The 19,991-nt window shown below is 44.0% G+C and overlaps 1 protein-coding gene across 7 annotated transcripts in view; it reads right to left on the bottom strand.

Annotated features, from left to right (window-relative positions):
- Window positions 1–19,991, bottom strand: part of RERE (arginine-glutamic acid dipeptide repeats) — a 437,233-nt gene that overhangs the window by 83,349 nt on the left and 333,893 nt on the right. For all 7 annotated transcript variants that reach the window (XM_060141536.1, XM_060141539.1, XM_060141540.1 and 4 more), the window contains one exon: window positions 13,910–14,008. In XM_060141536.1, coding sequence (XP_059997519.1) covers window positions 13,910–14,008 — 99 coding nt within the window. The remainder of the gene's footprint in view (window positions 1–13,909; window positions 14,009–19,991) is intronic.

Below are 19,991 nucleotides of genomic sequence, written 5' to 3'. Positions count from 1 at the left end.
GGCACATAACAAGGGTCTTACTGTAACTCCACAGGCCTCTTGATTTTAATCCCTCCTCTCGATTCTCACGGCCTCTACCTCAGCTCTTCTCAACCTTGCCTGTACGTAGAACCCCAGCACCCTGGCTATAACCCAGGTGAATTAACTCAGAGTCTCTGGGGTGGGACCCAAGCCTCCATTGTGTGTGTGTTAGTTAACGTTTCTCGTGTGGTCCCAGTGTACAACCAAGGTTGAGAACCACTGCTATAAACTCGGGGCTCTCCACATCTCTCACTAGAACCAGAGTCCTTATCCCATCCTGTGGTTCTCAGAGCCTGGAACATGGACGCCCGAGTCCCACCTCAGAGATGCTGATTCAGAGCGCAGTCTGGGCACTAGGACGTTTTAAAGTTCTCCAGGTGATTCTAATGTGTAGCCGAGTTTCAGAACCGTGACCCCCTTCTCCACCCACTTCCATCCATCATCCTGTCACTGCCAGACTAATCTTCGATGACGGTCCCAGTCCTATCATTCCCCACATTCAAACATATGTAATTAGTCCTTATTTCCTATTAAATTAAAGATAAACCTGTCTTCCCATAAAGAGTGGTTGGCTTTAAATAAGCTGTCTTAAACACTCTTCCACCCATAGCTTCCTTCAAACTGGGTAATCGGCTACTAAGCAGCTACCCACATTCTTTTATGCCTTTGTTCTTCCATTAACCTCCATCAACTCTGCCGGTTAAAATCCTATCCATCCTTCAAGGTTCCTCTCAAATAACACCTCCTCCTCAGCGCCCTTCCCGATCTCCCTATTGGAGAACACAAAGCAACAGGTTCACCCCTGTGTCTCCCGTGGACCCCAGCACACTGCCAGGCGTAGAAGAGGCACTCGAAGCGGGTCTGCAATTGTGCGGCTTCTATCTGCTCTCTAGGCGGCCTGTGGCAACAGCATCCAACTCAAGCACTCATTCACACCCACAGGCAAGATCAGCCAAGGGCGCCACGCTGCCAGGCAAGCATCAAGGTTATGGCGGCTCCTGCAGAGACCTTAGCAGCTAAAGAACAGATGACGTTCGTTTGTCCGAAGTCACCAAGAAGTTCCTTTCGAATACAATATTGTCCTTAAATTGTTTCTAAAAATCTAAGCTAAATACAAAACATATCACTTGAATAGCAGAAGAATGAGCAACAATGGGAATGGAAGATTCAACCAGAGGAAGAATGATGACAGTGAACAGTGGATAAAGGGGTCTCACAACACCCAGCAGAGCCTCACACAGAGTGGGTATGAAAATTCAGTGGAATTCAATTTGATGTAAGGCGAAAAAGAAGCCCCTCCTCTCTCTTATTCCCTGTATAATATTATCTAAGGCACATCTAAAGTTGGTTACCCAGAAACTGACAATGACATTTGGTTTTGCGCTCTAAGAATCCCTTTTGTCCAGATATTCATCTGAAGGAGAGGGCCTCTCCTGCACATGCATATCCTCCTAACAGTGGAATTCTCCACGCCCTAAAATTATTTCAAAGCAGCAGAGGACAATATGGTGTGATGCTCACTGACTCTAAATGTGTGGGCAACTGAAGGATCCCTCTGAAAGTTTGCCTAAAAGCAAGATAATCTAAACGGATCCTTGGAATGTTTGCAAGATAATCTAAATGGATCCTTGGAATGTTTGACAGGGGTTTTAAAGAAAGGGGGTGGGGAGGGGACAGGAGGAGGGAGGAAGGAAAAATGTGAGGTGATTATAAAGTCAGAGAGTTCTAATGAGGAAAACAAACTACCAAGGTCAGACCCTTCTGGGGTGAAAAACTTGGGAAGTTGACAAAGAAGTTGGGCTATCCCAAAGGACAATGTGAAAATAATTTTCTAACTTTAGTTATTGCTAAAAGATTGGAGAATGTCATTTCTGTGGACTTGACTGGGAGGGAAGATTCCAAGTATTCAGGGTCCATCCCACCTTTAAGCTCCTTCAGGAGCGTGGAACAGCTTTGTCTGATGGAAACATGAGTCCCACGCGGTGTTCTGGCTGGGGACACAGGAATGGGAACCACAGACACCCGGAGCCCAGTGTTTTCCACAAGCAAAGCTATTTTAGATTTAGATTAATGTTACCTGGGTTTGGGGTCCAGGTCAACTAGTTCCCTTACTAAGATCTTGTTAAATTCCTTTTCTAACACTTACCTTTCAAAAATGGATCAACAAGCCTGTTTCGTACTGTTACCCTAAAAAAACCCTAGATAGAAAAGAAAATGACTAATTTAGGCTGACAGTGCCTGTTTGGAAAAGCAGCTTATTAGCAAATGTGACACCTCCACAGACTTCAACAACAGAGGCTCCCAGAGAAGATTCAGGGCTGTTAAGAGGAGGAAAGAGATTGAAGTAACATAAAGCAGAGCCCCTGATGATGGGTCATCCTTTCCTCCCACTCTGCCATAGTACATAATACTCGTTAACGTGCATCTCTGTAGTCTAGAAGATTCTGTTTTATTACTGCTGACGGGAAAGATGAGGCAAAAAATAAACTTATAATCAAAACTTACAAACTGACTGCAAGAGAAAACCAACAGCCCTTAGTACTAAAAGGACTCGTGAGTGTGCAGGTGTCCATGTTTTCAAATTTCTTAAGCAGAGATGATTCCATTAGCTTTAGGCAAAACATCTGCCAATGTTTTACCTGGGAAGTAAAAGGGTGGGGGGCAGCAGGCCAAGATACATCAGGTCCAGATTCGACACACACCTGTCAGGCATCGCAAAGCTCGTCCTTTCCCCCTCCTCCTCCTTTTCTTATTCCTCAGACAAGAAAACTAAGACCCAAGGAGGGGACCCAGTTTCCAGAGAGCAGAGCGGAGCGTAACACCCTGACCTTACCCTCCCCCAGAGTCCCGGGTCTGCACTTCAGTCGTGCCCTCGGTGCCCTCGGAGAACGTGGGGCAACGGCAACAAAGCAACAGTGACTCCACCGTGTCCCGGGCATTCTCCTACTTCCAGAATAGAGGCCTTCCTGGTGCTGTCAGGGGTCGTGATTTCTGATCATTTAATAAAATGATCCAGAATGACACAGTATACACTTAAAAAAAATAAAATAAAACAGGCTCTAGACACATTAGATTCTTTAGCCCTCAGGCCACGTGATGTAATTTCAGTCAGTCTGCTCAATTCTCGTACTGTGTGATTCCTTTTTACTTGTAGCTTTCCCTGCCTCCTCCTTTCTAGTTCTTTGGTATGTTTATTTGATAGTTCTGTTTCGCCCTGCTCGGATTAACTACATGGAATCTAGCCCTTTGCAAGGGAAGAAGACACTCCAAAAGTGACCAAATAGTGGGAGCACACTAGAGGTTTAGAGGAAACCTGACAGGAAAAGTATATTACGCACATCTCACAGTCACAAAAAAGACTGCCCAAGACAACTGGCCAACCATAAGAAAGAGATGAGCAAACAGGTCATTCTCTTTTGAAAGAGTGATGGGTTTCAAGGGAAGGTGGGTTAGTCAGAGTAGGCAGTCTCACACTGGGCCATCTGCTGAGGCTTCTTCCTTCTCACCCTCACGGCGGAACACTGCAACCATACGCATCAGTAAGTATCAAGTGATGCTGGCAAGGAATGGGCTTTTTATAATTGGAGTCTAGAAAAGAAAACCACAGACAACTGGAAGGGGTTGGTTGCTCCTTCCAAGGGAAGCTACCAAGAAGAAAAGAACAGGGAAATGTCCAGTTAATTCTGCCGGAGTTAGGGCGTGCACTGGCCCCGTGCAGGTTGAAGGAGAAGCTCTCCTTGATTGTATCAGTGCCGGGGCTCAGCCACATGGGCCAACTCCACTGAAGTGATCTGAGGATCTGGGGGGTTGAGAGTGGAGGTGGGGCAGGGAGAACAGCCTCTGCTAGGTTTCCCTTCTATTCAACCCAGTCAAACAGTATTTTCTGATGATCAACTTTGCCCCAGGCCCTGGGCTATGCTCTGGGGATACAAGACCCTAGCACTTAGCTAACACACTAGGTATGTCACTTAGTGATCTTGTTTTAATCTGTCTTCCTCACTAGAATGTCAGCTCCACGAGGATAAGGATTTCTGTTTGTTCTGCTCACTGCTGTATCACCAGCACATAAAATGGTGCCTGGCAGAGTGTTGGTGCTACACAGACGTTTATGAAATAAATGAATGAATTTCAACCAGTAATCTAAAATCAGAACTAAGTATCCTGGTAAACAACATGAAGGGGTCATCCCATCTTCACGCTCACTTGCCATCTGCCAAGCCCCAACACCAAACTCAACAAATGCAAAGCTGGGGACACAGACCTGCGCCTGAACACTAAGTGGTGAGCAAACTGCAGAGACTGTCTTTCTCCTTTGTGACCACCAGACATATTCTGCTTCCTAGCACCTCAGTACTATGCTGTATAGGTGTGGAAAATGCACTGGAATTTACCCATATAAACACACTTTGGAAAAATGTCCTAAAGCAAGTGCTGAAACATAGTATCACTTAGCAGCATGCAGTGTATTAGGAGAAGAAGAATGAAACGCTACCAGGAAATATAAAAAAACAGGCTGGCACTCTAGTGAACAAAGCAATTGGGGGGCTACTGAGGCCATTACTACTTCTACCTAAGAGAGACTTTAGATTTAAGACCTAAGTGTGCCGGGAGAGAGGAGAGATAAATGAGTTACCTCCTCTCAGTGTAGGGTTCCCTCTTTTTTTTTTAACCTCCTGTTTCCTTCCCCCAACCCTGAATTCTAGTTACCAGGCTAATACGGTATGTTTCACCTGTGAAAATATAAGGCTCCAATGTCACTATCCTCAGAGCGTTCCATGCATGCACATTAAAATTGACTCTAGTTCTGTTGCTAAGGAACCGCAGAAGGAAAGGGTTTTCCAACCTCTTCATTTATAAAATACCCACTTTGTCTATGGGAGAACAAATGCAATCTCTCAAGTCCCCTTGTGCCCTGTTCTCATTTTTAAAATGAACAGAGAAAGATGATGGAGAGTGGCTGAAAGCGTACGCCATCTCTGTTTTTTTTCCATGTCCCTGAAAAGGAGATGGAAATCACGGCTTCAGTAACCCGCCGCTCTAGGATTTGCTAAGCTTCCAAGCTGAAGCTTCTCCTGGCACTCCCCCGCTTCGAGCAAAAATGAAAACTGTCCCATAAAAATTACTCTTTGACTTTAAAAGATTATCCTGAGCGGTGAGAAATAATTTAGGCTACACTTATATTCAACATGAGGTTACTTCCCAGGTCTCTGTTCCCTCTGCATCACCCCAAGGCCTGAACACATACACTTGCACGAACATACAAACAGATACATACACACACACGGAACCCAAAAGAATGGCACAATTTATTGTTAGCTTTCTTTAAAAACAGAAGCAAAAAACTAAAATTAGGGCTTGGGATAAGGAACTTAAAAACGTATTGGTTAAAGAAAATGAAAAAACAATGACCTTGTCTAAAAAGAAAAACAGACATACTAACTTTGAGCATAGTATAAAGAGGAAGCCTAGAAAGCAATAAAACCAAATATGTGAAAGGCAAGGTCACGGCTGAATTTGTAGATTGAACCCAGAGGCAACTTCTACTGATAAGAAATGCTGAAATAAATTTTTGAAATATCACTCCCCTTCTAATGCTTGGCCTATTTCATTTACTGAAGGATTCTAAAGTACATTTCTCTTTACAGCTTGTTACAGAGTAGAATCTTTCTGCAAACTAAGTGACAAAATTGACCGCCTTACGCCAACTTTTCTGCACATATAACTGATTTTTTAAAATAAATTTATTTATTTTATTTATTTTTGGCTGCATTGTGTCTTTGTTGCTGCCTGCGGGCTTTCTCTAGTTGTGGTGAGCGGGGGCTACTCTTCACTGTGGTGAGCGGGCTCCAGGTGCACGGGCTCAGCAGTTGTGGTGCAAGGGCTTAGTTGCTCTGGGGCATGTGTGATCTTCCTGGATCAGGGCTCGAACCTGTGTCCCCGGCCTTAGGAGGAGGATTTCTTTTTTATAAATTTATTTATTTGTTTGTTTTTATTTTTGGCTGTATTTGGTCTTCGTTGCTGCGCGCGGGTTTTCTCAAGTTGCAGCGAGCAAGGGCTTCTCTTCATTGTGGTGCGCGGGCTTCTCATTGCAGTGGCTTCTCTTGTTGCGGAGCACGGGCTCTAGGCACGCGGGCTTCAGTAGTTGTGGCACGTGGGCTCAGCAGTTGTGGCTTGCAGGCTCTTGAGCACAGGCTCAGTAGTTGTGGCGCACAGGCTTAGGTGCTCTGCGGCATGTGGGATCTTCCCGGACTGGGGCTCGAACCCATGTCCCCTGCATCGGCAGGTAGATTCTTAACCGCTGCGCCACCAGGGAAGCCCCTTGATTTTTAATTTGATGTCTGATTTCTAAAAGGGCTTGACAATAAACTCCACTCTATCCGCACTATCGACTTCTTTAAACAAGAGTTTGATTCAAAGACTGATGGGGTCAACTACAGAAAAAATAGGTCAGTTTCATTAATACCTGAAACCTTAGGCAAACTTCACCTGAATCTACATTTTTCTTTTTTTTTTTTGCGGTACGCGGGCCTCTCACTGCTGTGGCCTCTCCTGTTGCGGAGCACAGGCTCCAGACGCACAGGCTCAGCGGCCATGGCTCACGGGCCCAGCTGCTCCGCGGCATGTGGGACCTTCCCAGACCAGGGCATAAACCTGTGTCCCCTGCATCAGCAGGCGGACTCTCAACCACTGCGCCACCAGGGAAGCCCAACATTTTTCTTTTTTAATATTAAGGTACTGATTTTTACCATGGACCGTAATAAGAATACATAACATGAGTGAGTAAAATAGATACATTACGTGTAAGAAATATGTCAATATTTATAATTTTTCTTATTTTTTCTACTCTCATATCTAAGAATTAAGCTGTTCATAAGAAACAGTAACCAATTTAGTTTAAAATTAGAGGAAGGGTAATCAGTAGAGAGAAAAAGCTACTTTGATCCAATTTAAAAATTACTAAGTACCTATTATGCGCTGCACTAAATACAACATGTCTACATTTTGGGTTCTAAGCAAACTGTAAAAATTTTCAGGTTAAGATGACTTTAGAAAGTGAAAACTTTAATATTATGATTCAATTTATGTAAGTTTACAATTACATAAAATGATGTATATACATGAAACAAAGTGCTTTGAAAAGAGTATGAAACCAGGAGACTGTGAGATGGTGGTGAGGTTTCAACTCCCCTTTAATGTTTTTATAATAATGTTCTAACCAGAGGGAACATTCACATAAAATTTACAAATGAAGAAGAAAATGAATGGATTCATACTAAATGACCTCCTGTCATCAACATTTTTTTTTTTTTTTTTTTTTTTTTGGCGGTTCGCGGGCCTCTCACTGTTGTGGCCTCTCCCGCTGCGGAGCACAGGCTCCGGACGCGCAGGCTCAGCGGCCATGGCTCACAGGCCCAGCCGCTCCGCGGCATGTGGGATCTTCCCGGACCGGGGCACGAACCCGTGTCCCCTGCATCGGCAGGCGGACTCTCAACCACTGCGCCACCAGGGAAGCCCCATCAACATTTTTTGAACGACTTTATAAAATGTTCAACACCTCTGGAAAGTGGACCATTCCCGAAATAAATATAATACAATTAAGCCTTCCTCTATATTGAATATATAACATTTAAAACTAAACACCAAGATTATGGACATCTTAAAGCTCATGTGCAGATCGTTAACTGTGGGCTGTGGGAAGTTCTCTGCCCCTTGTCACTGTCCCCCTCTCTCTGCTTTCACCTCCACTACCTCCTGCTGCTATAGGACCTTCACTCTGGGCTTCCTGTGAATCCTGTTTTCTACAGCTGCTGCGCAAGCAGTACATAGCGTTCACTGTATATCTGCCCCTAAGCAGCTGTCTTCTGGCGCATCCAGATGTCTGGCTTGAAAAGACTGAACAATGAAAACAATGTTTTCTCGAGCAAACATTCCAAAAAGGGCATAACAAAGGCATCTGAAGATGCTGCTGGGGAAAGACACCATGGAAATAGCTGTGTGTATTCCGTGTAATTCCTTGACCAGCCACACGGGTTCATTGGATTACAGATATTCAGAAAATTAGTTTGCCGTGTCATGTCAATTTTGAAAGAAGGATTTTCATTTATATTTATGATAAACTGGGCTTTAAATTGAAGGATGGTTCAGATGTTTTAAAATTTACGAATTTGCAAATCCATGTACGTGGCCAATTAAGGTTTATCGCCACCACAGATTAACTATCTTTGGAAAAAAATTTCAGAGGCTATTTGTAGCTAGGCTGTTCACCTCAATGTATTATGTCAAGATTGGTATGAAATAGTTAAAAAGAAGCATATTTCAAGATAAAAGTTAGTTACCCAAGATGAAATGGAAACACTCTGTAGGGACATCCTAAGCTACAAAACCTCTCCCTTATGTAACACCTGGAATTTTGCGGAAAGCTAATTCAACACGAAAATAATTTCCAAAACACGGCCAAGTGGATGGGAAGCAAAGGGTGAAATGCACAGCTCAGTGAAGCACCCAATCTTACAACCTTGCAAGTCAGGCCAAACTCCACAAGGAAAATGCAGGCCCTGAATTTTAAAAAGAATTCAATTAGCATCCCCAGTATTTCCATAATCAACAGCTGAATGCTAATTAAGAGCACAGCATCAAGCAGCAATGGAATCCCAGTGCAATAAGCAACAACACAACAGCGCAAATGCTACCTTCAGCTTGCATGCATAAATAAACAGAATTAATAACTATCCAAGCATGGAAGGGTGACTTAATGTGTTTCCATTAGGCGCAGTTCAGCCTGGGGCCTTTGTGTTATATTTAAATGTGCTCATCATGTTTAATTAAAAACCTAATAATCTAGGGTTTGGGGTTTGTTTGTTTTTTTTTAAAGTTCTGATCTATACTTTCCTTCTCTTTCTCTTCTCAAGTTCTACTGATCTGGATGGCTTCCTGAAAAGGAACAATATTTTTAGCATCATGTAAGTGAAACTGGTTAAGCATCTGTGTCACTCTCCAGTGCAGCAAGCAGCAGGCCGCTGGCTTTGGCTCCATCCTTGCCCAGACCGTGGTGTTCAATAAGCTTCCCGAATTAAAGCAAAAATGCTTCTCTGATCCGATCTGGTTTATTTAGCCCGAAACGCCGTCATGAGCTAGCTACCAAGGTGTTTCTCACAGTCTCTCCTCTAAAACAGAGTTCATTTGTCACTATCTGGCAGAGAATTTGACAGAAATTGGTACAAATCTGGCTTCAGTTCAACAGAATTTAAAGTATCTCAGCCCCAAGGCAACTTCAATAAGAAATACCATATCTGTAAACACACAAAGTGTCCAAGGAATTACTGAGAGAAAAGTGTGAAATGAAAGGCCTCCTACTGTATAATGCTGAGGCCTAAGATGTCGAGGATTAATGATTATCTGAAAGACCTGGGAAGAAGAGGTCGGGTGATATTATTAATCATAATTTGGGAACTTTTCCCGAAAGTAAAGCTTTTAAGGTTACCACTGGATGCATATAAAAGTTTTTCTCCTTGATGCTGATGCGTCATTATTAACAATTACAAGTTTTAAAATGCTGGCTTGAGGACAGTGTCACTTATAGCGAAGAATCTTTAAAAACAATCATCTTGAATTAAGAGTTGTCAGTACTCCTCAAGCGCCTCAAAGGCAGATACATCATTCTCACTGTTAGAAAGTCCTCACTCTTAATATGTCTACAGACTAGAAGGACAATCAACTCAGAAATAAGGACCGTGAGGAACAAAACTGGTGATAGCGGCACAAAGGCCACACGAGGCGGCAAAGGATGAGCCACCAGTAAAGGATGCAGACAGGAGACGCGGTTCAGCAGAGGGAGCGCTCGCCACGGGATGGGCCGGAGAACACGCTAGGCCCCAAAGGCGGTTAGGGTCCGGGTCTGGGTGGGCAAGGGAGGAGTCTGTTCCCAGAGCAGAGGACCCAGGAGGTGCCCAGGATGTCCGCTCCCAGCACAGCCAGGGGTTCCCACCGGTAGGTGCTCATTGCACCAACCCTCTCACACAGAGAGTCTGATTCACGTCAGTGCAAAGGAAAGCAAGTTCATCGACACTGGCATCAGGTCAGATGTTGGGTAGTTGGGTCAGATTCATATACTGGAGGCAATGAAGTTTAAAAATAACTAGAATGTCCAAGTATATAGAACATTGAGAGGGAAAAAAAAAGAGGCAGGCTCACATATTTATTTGAGTTGGGGCCCATTTATTTTTCTTGTGATTCCTGGGGTGAGAAAATGTGGGAAAATCAGAAGGGACCACACGCACAGAGCAGGTATTTACTCACAGCCAAAACCAGGCTAAGGTTAAGAGTCGTGTTGGTTTACGTGCCCTGCTGCCACATAAAATGATGGCGGCGCAGTGGCTGGGAGTCCGCCTGCCGATGCAGGGGACATGGGTTCGTGCCCGGGTCCGGGAAGGTCCCACATGCCGTGGAGCGGCTGGGCCCGTGAGCCATGGCCGCTGAGCCTGCGCGTCCGGAGCCTGTGCTCCGCAACGGGAGAGGCCACAGCAGTGAGAGGCCCGTGTATCGCAAAAAAAAAAAAAAAAAAAAAAAAGATTCAAAGAAGTGATGTGGACACATTCAGCTGAAGCTTCCCTCAGCCTATCAATTGTTCAATCACTCTCTCTCATTCACTTTTGAGGTTTCAGAAAGTGAAGCTTAACTTCCTATGAATAAGGCAACTGTTTGATCCTTAGGCTCTGCAAGGGCTGGATGACTGCCAAAACATTTCTCAAAACTTACACTAAAACAAGAAGCAAACACGATAAAAATGAGCCCAGACTGACAAGGATTTATGCAGTTAAATACCATTATCCGGGACTCTGAGTGGGCAGCGCTCTGGAGTCGTGGTTCATTTTTCAGAATTAAGCTGGGCTTTTCCCCATGTGTCAGATCCCGCCCCGCTTCATCCTACTGTCTGTGAAAAGTCCCAAAGAGGCAGCCGTGGGGACATGGCCCACACTGTGCCCGATATAAGCAAGGGCTGCCGGAAAAGGAAGCCAGATTTCTTTCAAGCAGGAAGAGCTTTCTTTTAAGCTGGAATCTGAAAATTCCCGAGGGAATGAAAGGTCAAGGGAGGAATGAATGGAGGGGGAGAGAGTCATGGCTAGTGAGGAGCTGGAGAGGCAACAGTGAAAGGGGAGGGACGACGGGGGCGGAAGAAGAGGAGAGACCAAAAGGAACCGCAGACCAAGTGAAGGAGCGTGAGTCTGAAGCAGCCACCACAGCTCATCAGTGCTGACCACGACCTAGGACGGGTCACACGGGCCACATTCGTCCCATCCCCTTATGTCTGTCCTCCACAAAGGCTTTTTGTAGAATCTAAAATTTTTATCCATCAAATCTCTTATCTCCTTCTCACATAAATAGGTCTACAGTGGAAAACAACATCCATATGACTTTTTCAAAAAGTTGAAGTATAGTTGATTTACAATGTTGTGTTAATTTCTGCTATACAGCAAAATGATTTGGTCATACATATATAAATATTTTTTCATATTCTTTTTCATTGTGATTTATTACAGGATACTGAACATAGTTCCCTGTGCTACACAGCAGGGCCTTGTTGTTTATTTTATATATAGTAATTTATATCTATTAATCCCCAAATCCTAATTAATCCCTCCCTCACCCCCTTTCCCCTTTGGTAACCGTAAGTTTGTTTTCTATGTCTGTTTCTGTTCTGTAAATAAGTTCATTTGTGTCATATTTTAGATTCCACATATAAGCAATATCATATGGTATTTCTTTCTCTTTCTGACTTACTTCACTTAGAATGATGATCACTAGGCCCATCCACGTTCCTGCAAATGGCATTATTTCATTCTTTTTTTATAGCTGAGTAATATTTCATGTTACACACACACACACACACACACACACACACACACCCCACATCTTCTTTATCCATTCATCTGTAAATGGACATTTAGGTTGCTTCCATGTCTTGGCTATCATAAACAGTGCTGCTATGAACACTGGGGTGCACGTATCTTTTCGAATTAGAGTTTTCTCTAGATACATGTCCAGGAGTGGGACTGCTGGATCATATGGCAACTCTATTTTTAGTTTTTTAATATATGACTTTTCAAAACAACTGAGTTTAACATTTTCACTTCGGCCACTATCTGAATAACAAATATTTAAGGTGTTTCCATCTCTCTACTAATCATGTAAAGTTTTAACATTTTAAATTTCAAAACAGCAACAGCGGCTTCATCATCAGTCTCATGCCATGAGGAGTGCAAAGGGACTGCTGAAAAGGCGCTCTACTACTGAGCCTTCAAGGGCCACCTCAGCCCCCCTGCCGCCTCCCAGTCCTCTCCCCATTCCATTCCTCTCAACCCCCAGCCTCGGCAACGGCATCCTTAGCCATTCCATGAACCCGCCCCCTTGGCTCTCCACTCAGCAGACATCCAGGATCTCAGCGCTTCTCACCACCACTGCTGCTGTGCTACTCCATCCCCAGTCTCGGGCCTGGACTCTCACAACAGCCCCCAAAGCCCACGCTTGACCCAGCAGCCAGAGGGCCCATCTGCTCAGAAGCTGCTCAAGCTGCTCGTGCAGAGCAAACAGCAAGGCCCTGAACACAGGTCCACAGGCCACACTGACCGGCCCCTCACCTCTCCTACCGCTCTCCCCTCAGACACATTCCTGCCTATTTCTCGAACATTCCATTCCAGGCGTGCTTTCACCTTAGGGCCCCCGACCTCCAAAAGGCTCGCCTCCTCCCTTCTCTAAGGTCTCTGCTCCAAGGGTGCTAAATGGTGCTCACCAGGCGTTTCCCGAGCCTCCTTACGAAAGACAGCCCCCTACCCAGTTCATCCTCATCCTCGCTGCCCTACTGTTTTCCCCAGCCCATGTCTCACCCCTTGACATACACTGATTTACAGACGGTCTCCCCTCGTGAGGTGGGGCCTTGTGTTCCCCTTGATGGCTCCTAACACAGCACCTGGCACATAAGCCTTAGACAGATACTGCTGAAAAATGAAAGAGCAGGATCAGGAAAGCCATACAGTTTCTAAACAGTCTTCCTTAGCGTAGTTTTAAATACAGGCAAGGAATTTACAATCAATCGATATGTGTATCAGTGCCAGCGCTCATCTTAATCTCGTTCAACCTAAATGGCAAATGTCAAGCGGTGACATTCCTATTGAAGACTCTATTTGCAAAAGCACCAGAAATCTCTGTCTTTTACAGCAATTCCTTTCCAAAGTTACAAGATGGGGGATGTAGCTTCATGAGAACTCTTTCTGCTGGGATAAAACCCATGGGTTTGAAAATCTGTATTTGTGGATACATTTCTATCTCCCCACCTTCTTTAATGGGCCACACTAACAGAATGAATATGAAAGATCCACTGTATTTATTTAATCGAGTCCCCGCTTCCTGCCCTTGACTACTGTCCTTCAGCAGGTTAGGGACCCTGCCAGCCTACACAATAAAAACGGGGTAGCAGCCCTACTCTAGGTTGGGTACCAACTAGTTTTAAAATGAATGTGTCTTAATACCGGGAGGTATCAAAAGCTAGCTTGCACCAAAAACAAACCAACCAACCCAAACTAATTTTTTTAAAGAGCAACTATTAACTTTTTTCCCTCTTTCCATGACACCTGGGAAAATCTTTCCCATTATCTACAGAACCAGTGCTTACTAAAATCAAGTCTTTCCATACAGTTATGAGGCTTCAAGGCTCCCTCCCTTGACTGACAGATGCCATGGACAGCCTGCATCCACGACTGGACCTTGGGAGAACAGCGAGAGGCAAGCCCCCGAGGCCCCGGACCCCAGGCAGACCCCGCGCCTTGCCCGCCACCCACGGCCCCGCCAAGACCTGAGGCAAAGCATCCCTCACCCACCACCCCCGCAAGCTCACCACTTCGTCCTCGGTCCAGCTCTTCTCAATCAGCTTGGGCACAGGCTTCTTTACCAGGCGCTGCAGGGCTTTGCCAGCATCATAACCGCTTTCATGGAGCTGAAACAGTAACAACAACTTTAGTTGCTAACTGCACCAAATAACAGAACTGAGAACAAATCAATAAAGGGGCGGACCCTGCATTTACTCTAACAAAAGAGTCATGAGACGAGCATACAAGACTCAGAGCCATTTTAGCCAGCATGATAATTCATTCTTATCCAACCACCGCCCCCCCCCCCCAAATTCAGCTGTTCTGCGAAAGGGAAACGGTAAGGCAGAGAACATTCTGGCAGTAATAGAAACAGAATTAAGAGTAACAATGACATTTATTAAACATCTGGCCTGGGCTATTGCTAAGTAATTCCATTAACTCATTACCATTCTTAATCCTATGAAGAAGGTCTTCTCTCACTTAATCTTACGGGGTAGGAACTATCGTCACCCATTTTACGTATGAGGAGACTGAGGCATGGAAAGGTTAAGTAAAGGTGCTCAACATACTAGCTAGTAGGTGGTGGGGCAAGACTCAAACCCAGCCAGCGTGACCTCTACTCTTGTCCCATTTTCCCCAAAGAGACCTAAAGACAAGCTAGGTCATGTTCTATCCCATTAGCATTTCTTGTCTTTCAACTGTAGTAATTTCGCTAAGAAAAATTTCAAGTATCTAATTATGTAACAGTATACTAACTTCTCAGTACATATACATGAAGACGCTGGTTTATCTACATGGTCCTTTTAGGAACAGACTTCTCTCTGGTCAAAGCTATTGAACTTTTTTTTCACTCTATATCCTTTTCAACCCTGGGCAGTGCCTGGCACCCCTGAACCCTCTCTATCTTGCAAAGATATGCCTGCCTTGGCTCCTGTGATCCTCTCCACTTCTGGTTCCTAAGTCTCAACCAGCAGACTGTGAAGAGAAATAGCAGGTAGAAAAATCCACTTGCTCAGTCGACCTCCCCAAACTACGGCTGTCCCTTCAAATTTCTCACTGGGAATCTGCCGTTCCTTTACAAATCTATTTCTCTGACACAAGCATCTGTTTTGGCTAAGACCTGTATCTCCAGTACCTAACACAGTCTGTAGCATAAGGTGATACACAGAAATACTTCTTAAGTTAATAAAGGCCTTCAACTATTGTCCTTAGGTAGTCTCAACCCAAATCTAAATCTCAGTGTCTTCAAATTCATTAAGCCTGATGTTGGCTGAGTACCTATTATGTTCCAGGCCACACAACAGACCCTGGGGATATACAGCAGTGAACAAAAATGCCCTCATGTAATGGACATTTTGATCTTTTCACCAGTGCTTCAATCCCTTATTTGAACAATTCAGCAGCTTTTGCTGAATCCCCAGTACAAATACGGTACAAACCTTATTAACTGGTAAGTCACAGTTCTTATTTCCAGAAACTCACAAACTAGTGGGGATGTGCTGTGGGGATACAACACATACAAGATAAAAAGTTCTAGCAGGTTATAGCAATTACTATCACCTAAGTGTAGGCCAGGAGCTACAGACTCAACTGAAGGAGAGAGCCCTGTGTTCCCCTCCTTAACAGAAGACTTTCAAGGAGAACCTACAGACTGCCTTCCTGGCAACTGCTGTAGCCCCAGGGCTGGGCATATAGTAAGCCTGTGATAAATATTTGTTTGTTTGTATGGATGGATGGATGAATAAACAAATAAATAAAAGTTTGAGACATACACATCAAGTCTCTCTTCTAATCATTCAACTGCTATTGGAAGGGATTATCACAAATACCCATTTTCATTGCTCGTTCAGCAAAACAATAAGTTATTAAAAATTAAAATTTCCCGAGTTAGTCTCCCACTTTACAGGACCCCAGTTTAAGTCCAGACTATCCAAGGAAGTACAGGCTACAAGTTAATTATTAAGTCAACTACCTTAAAACAAAACGAAACACCTGTAACAAGATCAATGCTGAATCCTGCTTTTGGGGGTGGTAGAGTGTGGGTGTGGGCAAGTGTTATTTGTGTGGGGTGTATGTAATGCATACGAATGCTAGATACTAACTTACATATTTTTATGACATTCATCATTAGACTATTTTAAAAATAAAATAGTATATATAAATATTATACTAAATAAACAAAATACTATACTAAAATACTAGAATGTGCAAATGTTTGAAAACCGTCCAGTTTGGCCTCCTTACAGAAGTATATAAAATAAAAATAAAGTTAGCATTTCATACTTCGCCTGATACCCAGAACAAGCAGGTATTTGCCAAGTTCTATAATATAATGAGGATCTGTAATGAGAGCTTAACAGCATGGGTCAGAACTGAATAAAACGAAAAATTATACGGCTATTTAATTTTTTTTAAAAGCACACGTTAGTGACACTTTGAAATCAATTCAAGTTGATCAAATCATAAATTCTTAATAAAAAGCTCATGGCAAATTAACGACATTTTATAAGAGGTCATTATAGTAAATGGGGTAATTATAAGGAGAGCGATGAAAAACTATGGACTTTGGAGCCAGATCATCTGGATTTGAATTCTAGCTCTACTACTTACTAGGTGTGTGACCTTGGGCAAATTACTTATCCTCTTTGGTCCTCAATTTTGTCATCTTTTAAAATGAGTATAATAATAACATCTACCTCTTAGGGCTATTGTGAGGACAACATCAGAAAATACATGTAAAATTGCTTAGAACGGTACCTGGCACATAGTATGCTAAATGAGTGTTAGCTATTTATTTTTAAAAGGAAAGAGAAAAAAAATGAAGGAAGCAGTCTCTACTCAATTTTCATTAATTTTCTAGATTAGAGAGTAGCCTTTTCAGAGACAGAAAAAAAAATTGTGAAACTATAAACAAAACCACTTATGTTTCACATAATTACGTTAATAATTAATGAAATTTGATTAAACTCTGGTACAGGACACAGAAAAAATGTAAACCTTATATGGCTGATAACAGGAAATTACTCACAAGAACACAAGGCTCATTCCAAAAGTGAACAAGTGAATGAAGTTAAGTCATTAATCCCTATGACATTCCTGCCTTTTGGTGAACCAAGGAGAGTTTTAAATGAGCTGGAAGAAATGTTTTGAGTGACTTGCTGAACTTGTGGTCGTTTGGTTTACTGGAGAGGGCTAGCTCCTGCTTGCACGATGCCCCCAGTCAAATTTCTAGTGAGGTGCTTAGTAGAGAAAGACGTTTCCCCAAAACATATCCCAGCATTCACACTTCCTTTACAAACCTTTATTTCAGATCACACTTTCCCCTGAAAAAGCTGTTGCGATGTATGGGGCAACCTAAGTAACGGGTAACTCCCTCCTCTCATTTGGTCCACTGTCAGCCTGTCCTCTTAAAATATTCCTCTTCCTGACCTTTCCGTGCTCTGAACTCCATAAATACCCAGAGTGTCTACCTCTCTCACCCCTATACAAAAACACATTTGACAAGTAAAAGGTGTGGGATTATTTGCCAACAGTGACAAATACTGACTGGACAAAGGAAGTTGGGGTGTCCCTGTGCTGTTGTCGATGATTCATAGACGCCAGGGCAAAGGTCTGCTCTGGCGCGCCCCCTTCCCAGGAAACCCAAAGGAACCTTTCTAAACAGTTGCCTTCTTGAGGGTACCAACACTTACTCCCACGTTCCAGGAATCTTGTCTGAGAAATTCTGAGAGCGTTACATCTTTAAAGAAATACTTCAATTACATTTACTGAAGATATATTTCTAACATATTAATAGTTGTTACAGCCCACATTGCTGCTTCTGTTGATTATCATTCGAGCAGTTTGGGAAAACTCCTGGGAGTTCAGGATATCCTTCATTCCTTCCACAAATATTTCTTGAGAGCTAAACCGTGCCAGACACTATTCGGGGTGCAGGGATGAACGGAGCTGGGAGTAACACAGGTGACGTACCTCAGAAATGCTGGCCTGAGAATCAGTTTAAAGTACTGTTCTAGTGTGACACATCTATCTAAATGTCGCATCCAAACTCTAGGGTCCTAATGGGTTGAGTTGTTGGGTTCCACCTCCTTCCTTCACATATCATATCATGCACAAGAAAGCACTTCTTAAAAAGGGTTTGTTTTCTAGATGATTATGAAGATTTTCTTTCTTCAGACTGGGGCCAAAATAATGTTTGAGCTGGAGCTTAACTGATTGTTTCAACTGTTTTCCTCATGTAAATTAGAGTTGGTAAGTTTACCAAAATACTGGCTATCTCAAATCTCTAAAACTTGTCACTGAAAATATTCCCCTCTAATACCATGTCAAGCTCTGAAGAATTGGGATGATCTCAACCAGTGAAAAACATGTGCGTTTCAAATTTTAAACATCTGATTACAATCACACAGATACATCAATATAGGAAATTCAGTGCAGGCTTCCCAATATTGCTAAGGTAAAAGGTTCTTCATTGTGAATAAGATTTTCTACCATTACCCTAGAGAAGATTTTTCAAAGGCATTGCAATGGAGACCCTCAAATGTCTTACAGCTTCACTTTGTAGTCTTAGAAGAGCAATTAAAACAAGATAAGTAAACCTTTCTGTCCATTTTGCAGCCAAGCCCAGGTGGGAAAATCTGGGATTAAATGCAATTTTAATGTATAGAGGAATGAACCATTTTGGAGCTACTGGGTAAAGATCACTGCAAAAAGCAGGGACCAAGATATAGCATCTTTACTCAATCAGCTTCCAATCTTCACAAGCTACTGGTAAGAGAACTTAGATCTTACACTATCACCACTACCTGCCAGCCACTAAAGCAGGAAGTCATTCCGCAGAAACCGTTTTCAAATTCATCATCACAGGGCCTGTGTGTGCATGTGCATGCGTGCGTGCACGTGTGTGTGTTTAATCCGATGATCAGGGAAGCATGCACTTGTAAATCTGCCGCTTCCACATCACCGAACTGCAAGTCTGCACTTATGCACAAGTAAAAGCCATCTTCCCCTAAACCGCGGGTCAGTATCTGGGGGATCTGATAACAAAATGGCGATTTTTCACCAATCCACTAGCCCTTTAAAAGTGACTCCACCGTGGAACTACCCCTGCTTTGCTGTCTTCCAGCAGCCCGGCATCTGGTTCCCCACACTTACTCCACAGAATCCTCAGGTTGCGCTCTTCCCTTCGATTTTGGTTTGTTCATTGTGAAGGAGTCCAGGGTGGCTCATCCCCCTTAGGTGTCCACCCTCCTCAGTCACGCCTTCTGGTGCCCTGAGACCCAGTGGGACGTCCCAGCCCTGGAGGCAGGCAGCTCCCACCACATTCTCTGCCTTCCTTCCATTCATTCCACAAAGAGTTCCTGAGCAACTCCGAATGCTACACACGGTTCCGCCTAAGATGGCCCAAGTATACCAGCAGGGTGGACCTGGTTGGGGGGGGGCCGAGGGGGATGGTTCTGAAAACAATGGCAGCTTCTGTGCAACAAACTCCTAGTTTGGTTCTGCTCGACAAAGGAACTGCAACACTGAATCACACAGAGCCAAGGACACCAGCGCCCTCGGTAACTGGACACAGCTGGCTGTTGCATAAACATCTCAATGACCCAAAGATTCCAGGTGCTCAGCAGCCCCCTCTGCATGAACCGCTCCACAGTCAAGGCCTTCTGGAGCCTCGAGAATACAGCTCAGAGCCTGCGCCGGGGGATAGATTCCTATTAAGCAGCTTCGTCACAAACCAGCCGAGTTGAGGTTTTCGTCTGTCAAATGGGCCTGACAACACCAGCCCTCAGCTGTGTCAAAGGACCGTGAAAAGCCAGAAATCAGACACTGTGACAAGATACCCCAAAATGCCAAACAACCATAAACTGTCCAGCGGTATCATCACGGGGAGTAATGTTTTTTTTGTTGTTGTTGTTTTTTTTTGTTTTTGCGGTACGCGGGCCTCTTACTGTTGTGGCCTCTCCCGTTGCGGAGCACAGGCGCCGGACGCGCAGGCTCAGCGGCCATGTTTTACGGGCCCAACCGCTCCGCGGCATGTGGGATCTTCCCGGACCGGGGCACGAACCCGTGTCCCCTGCATCGGCAGGCGGACTCTCAACCACTGCGCCA

The sequence above is a fragment of the Lagenorhynchus albirostris genome, chromosome 2 (genome assembly GCF_949774975.1).
Source record: "Lagenorhynchus albirostris chromosome 2, mLagAlb1.1, whole genome shotgun sequence".
NCBI classification, from domain to species: Eukaryota; Metazoa; Chordata; class Mammalia; order Artiodactyla; family Delphinidae; genus Lagenorhynchus; species Lagenorhynchus albirostris.
Note: the sequence above shows the minus strand (reverse complement) of the source record. Positions and strands in the feature narration are given on the sequence as shown.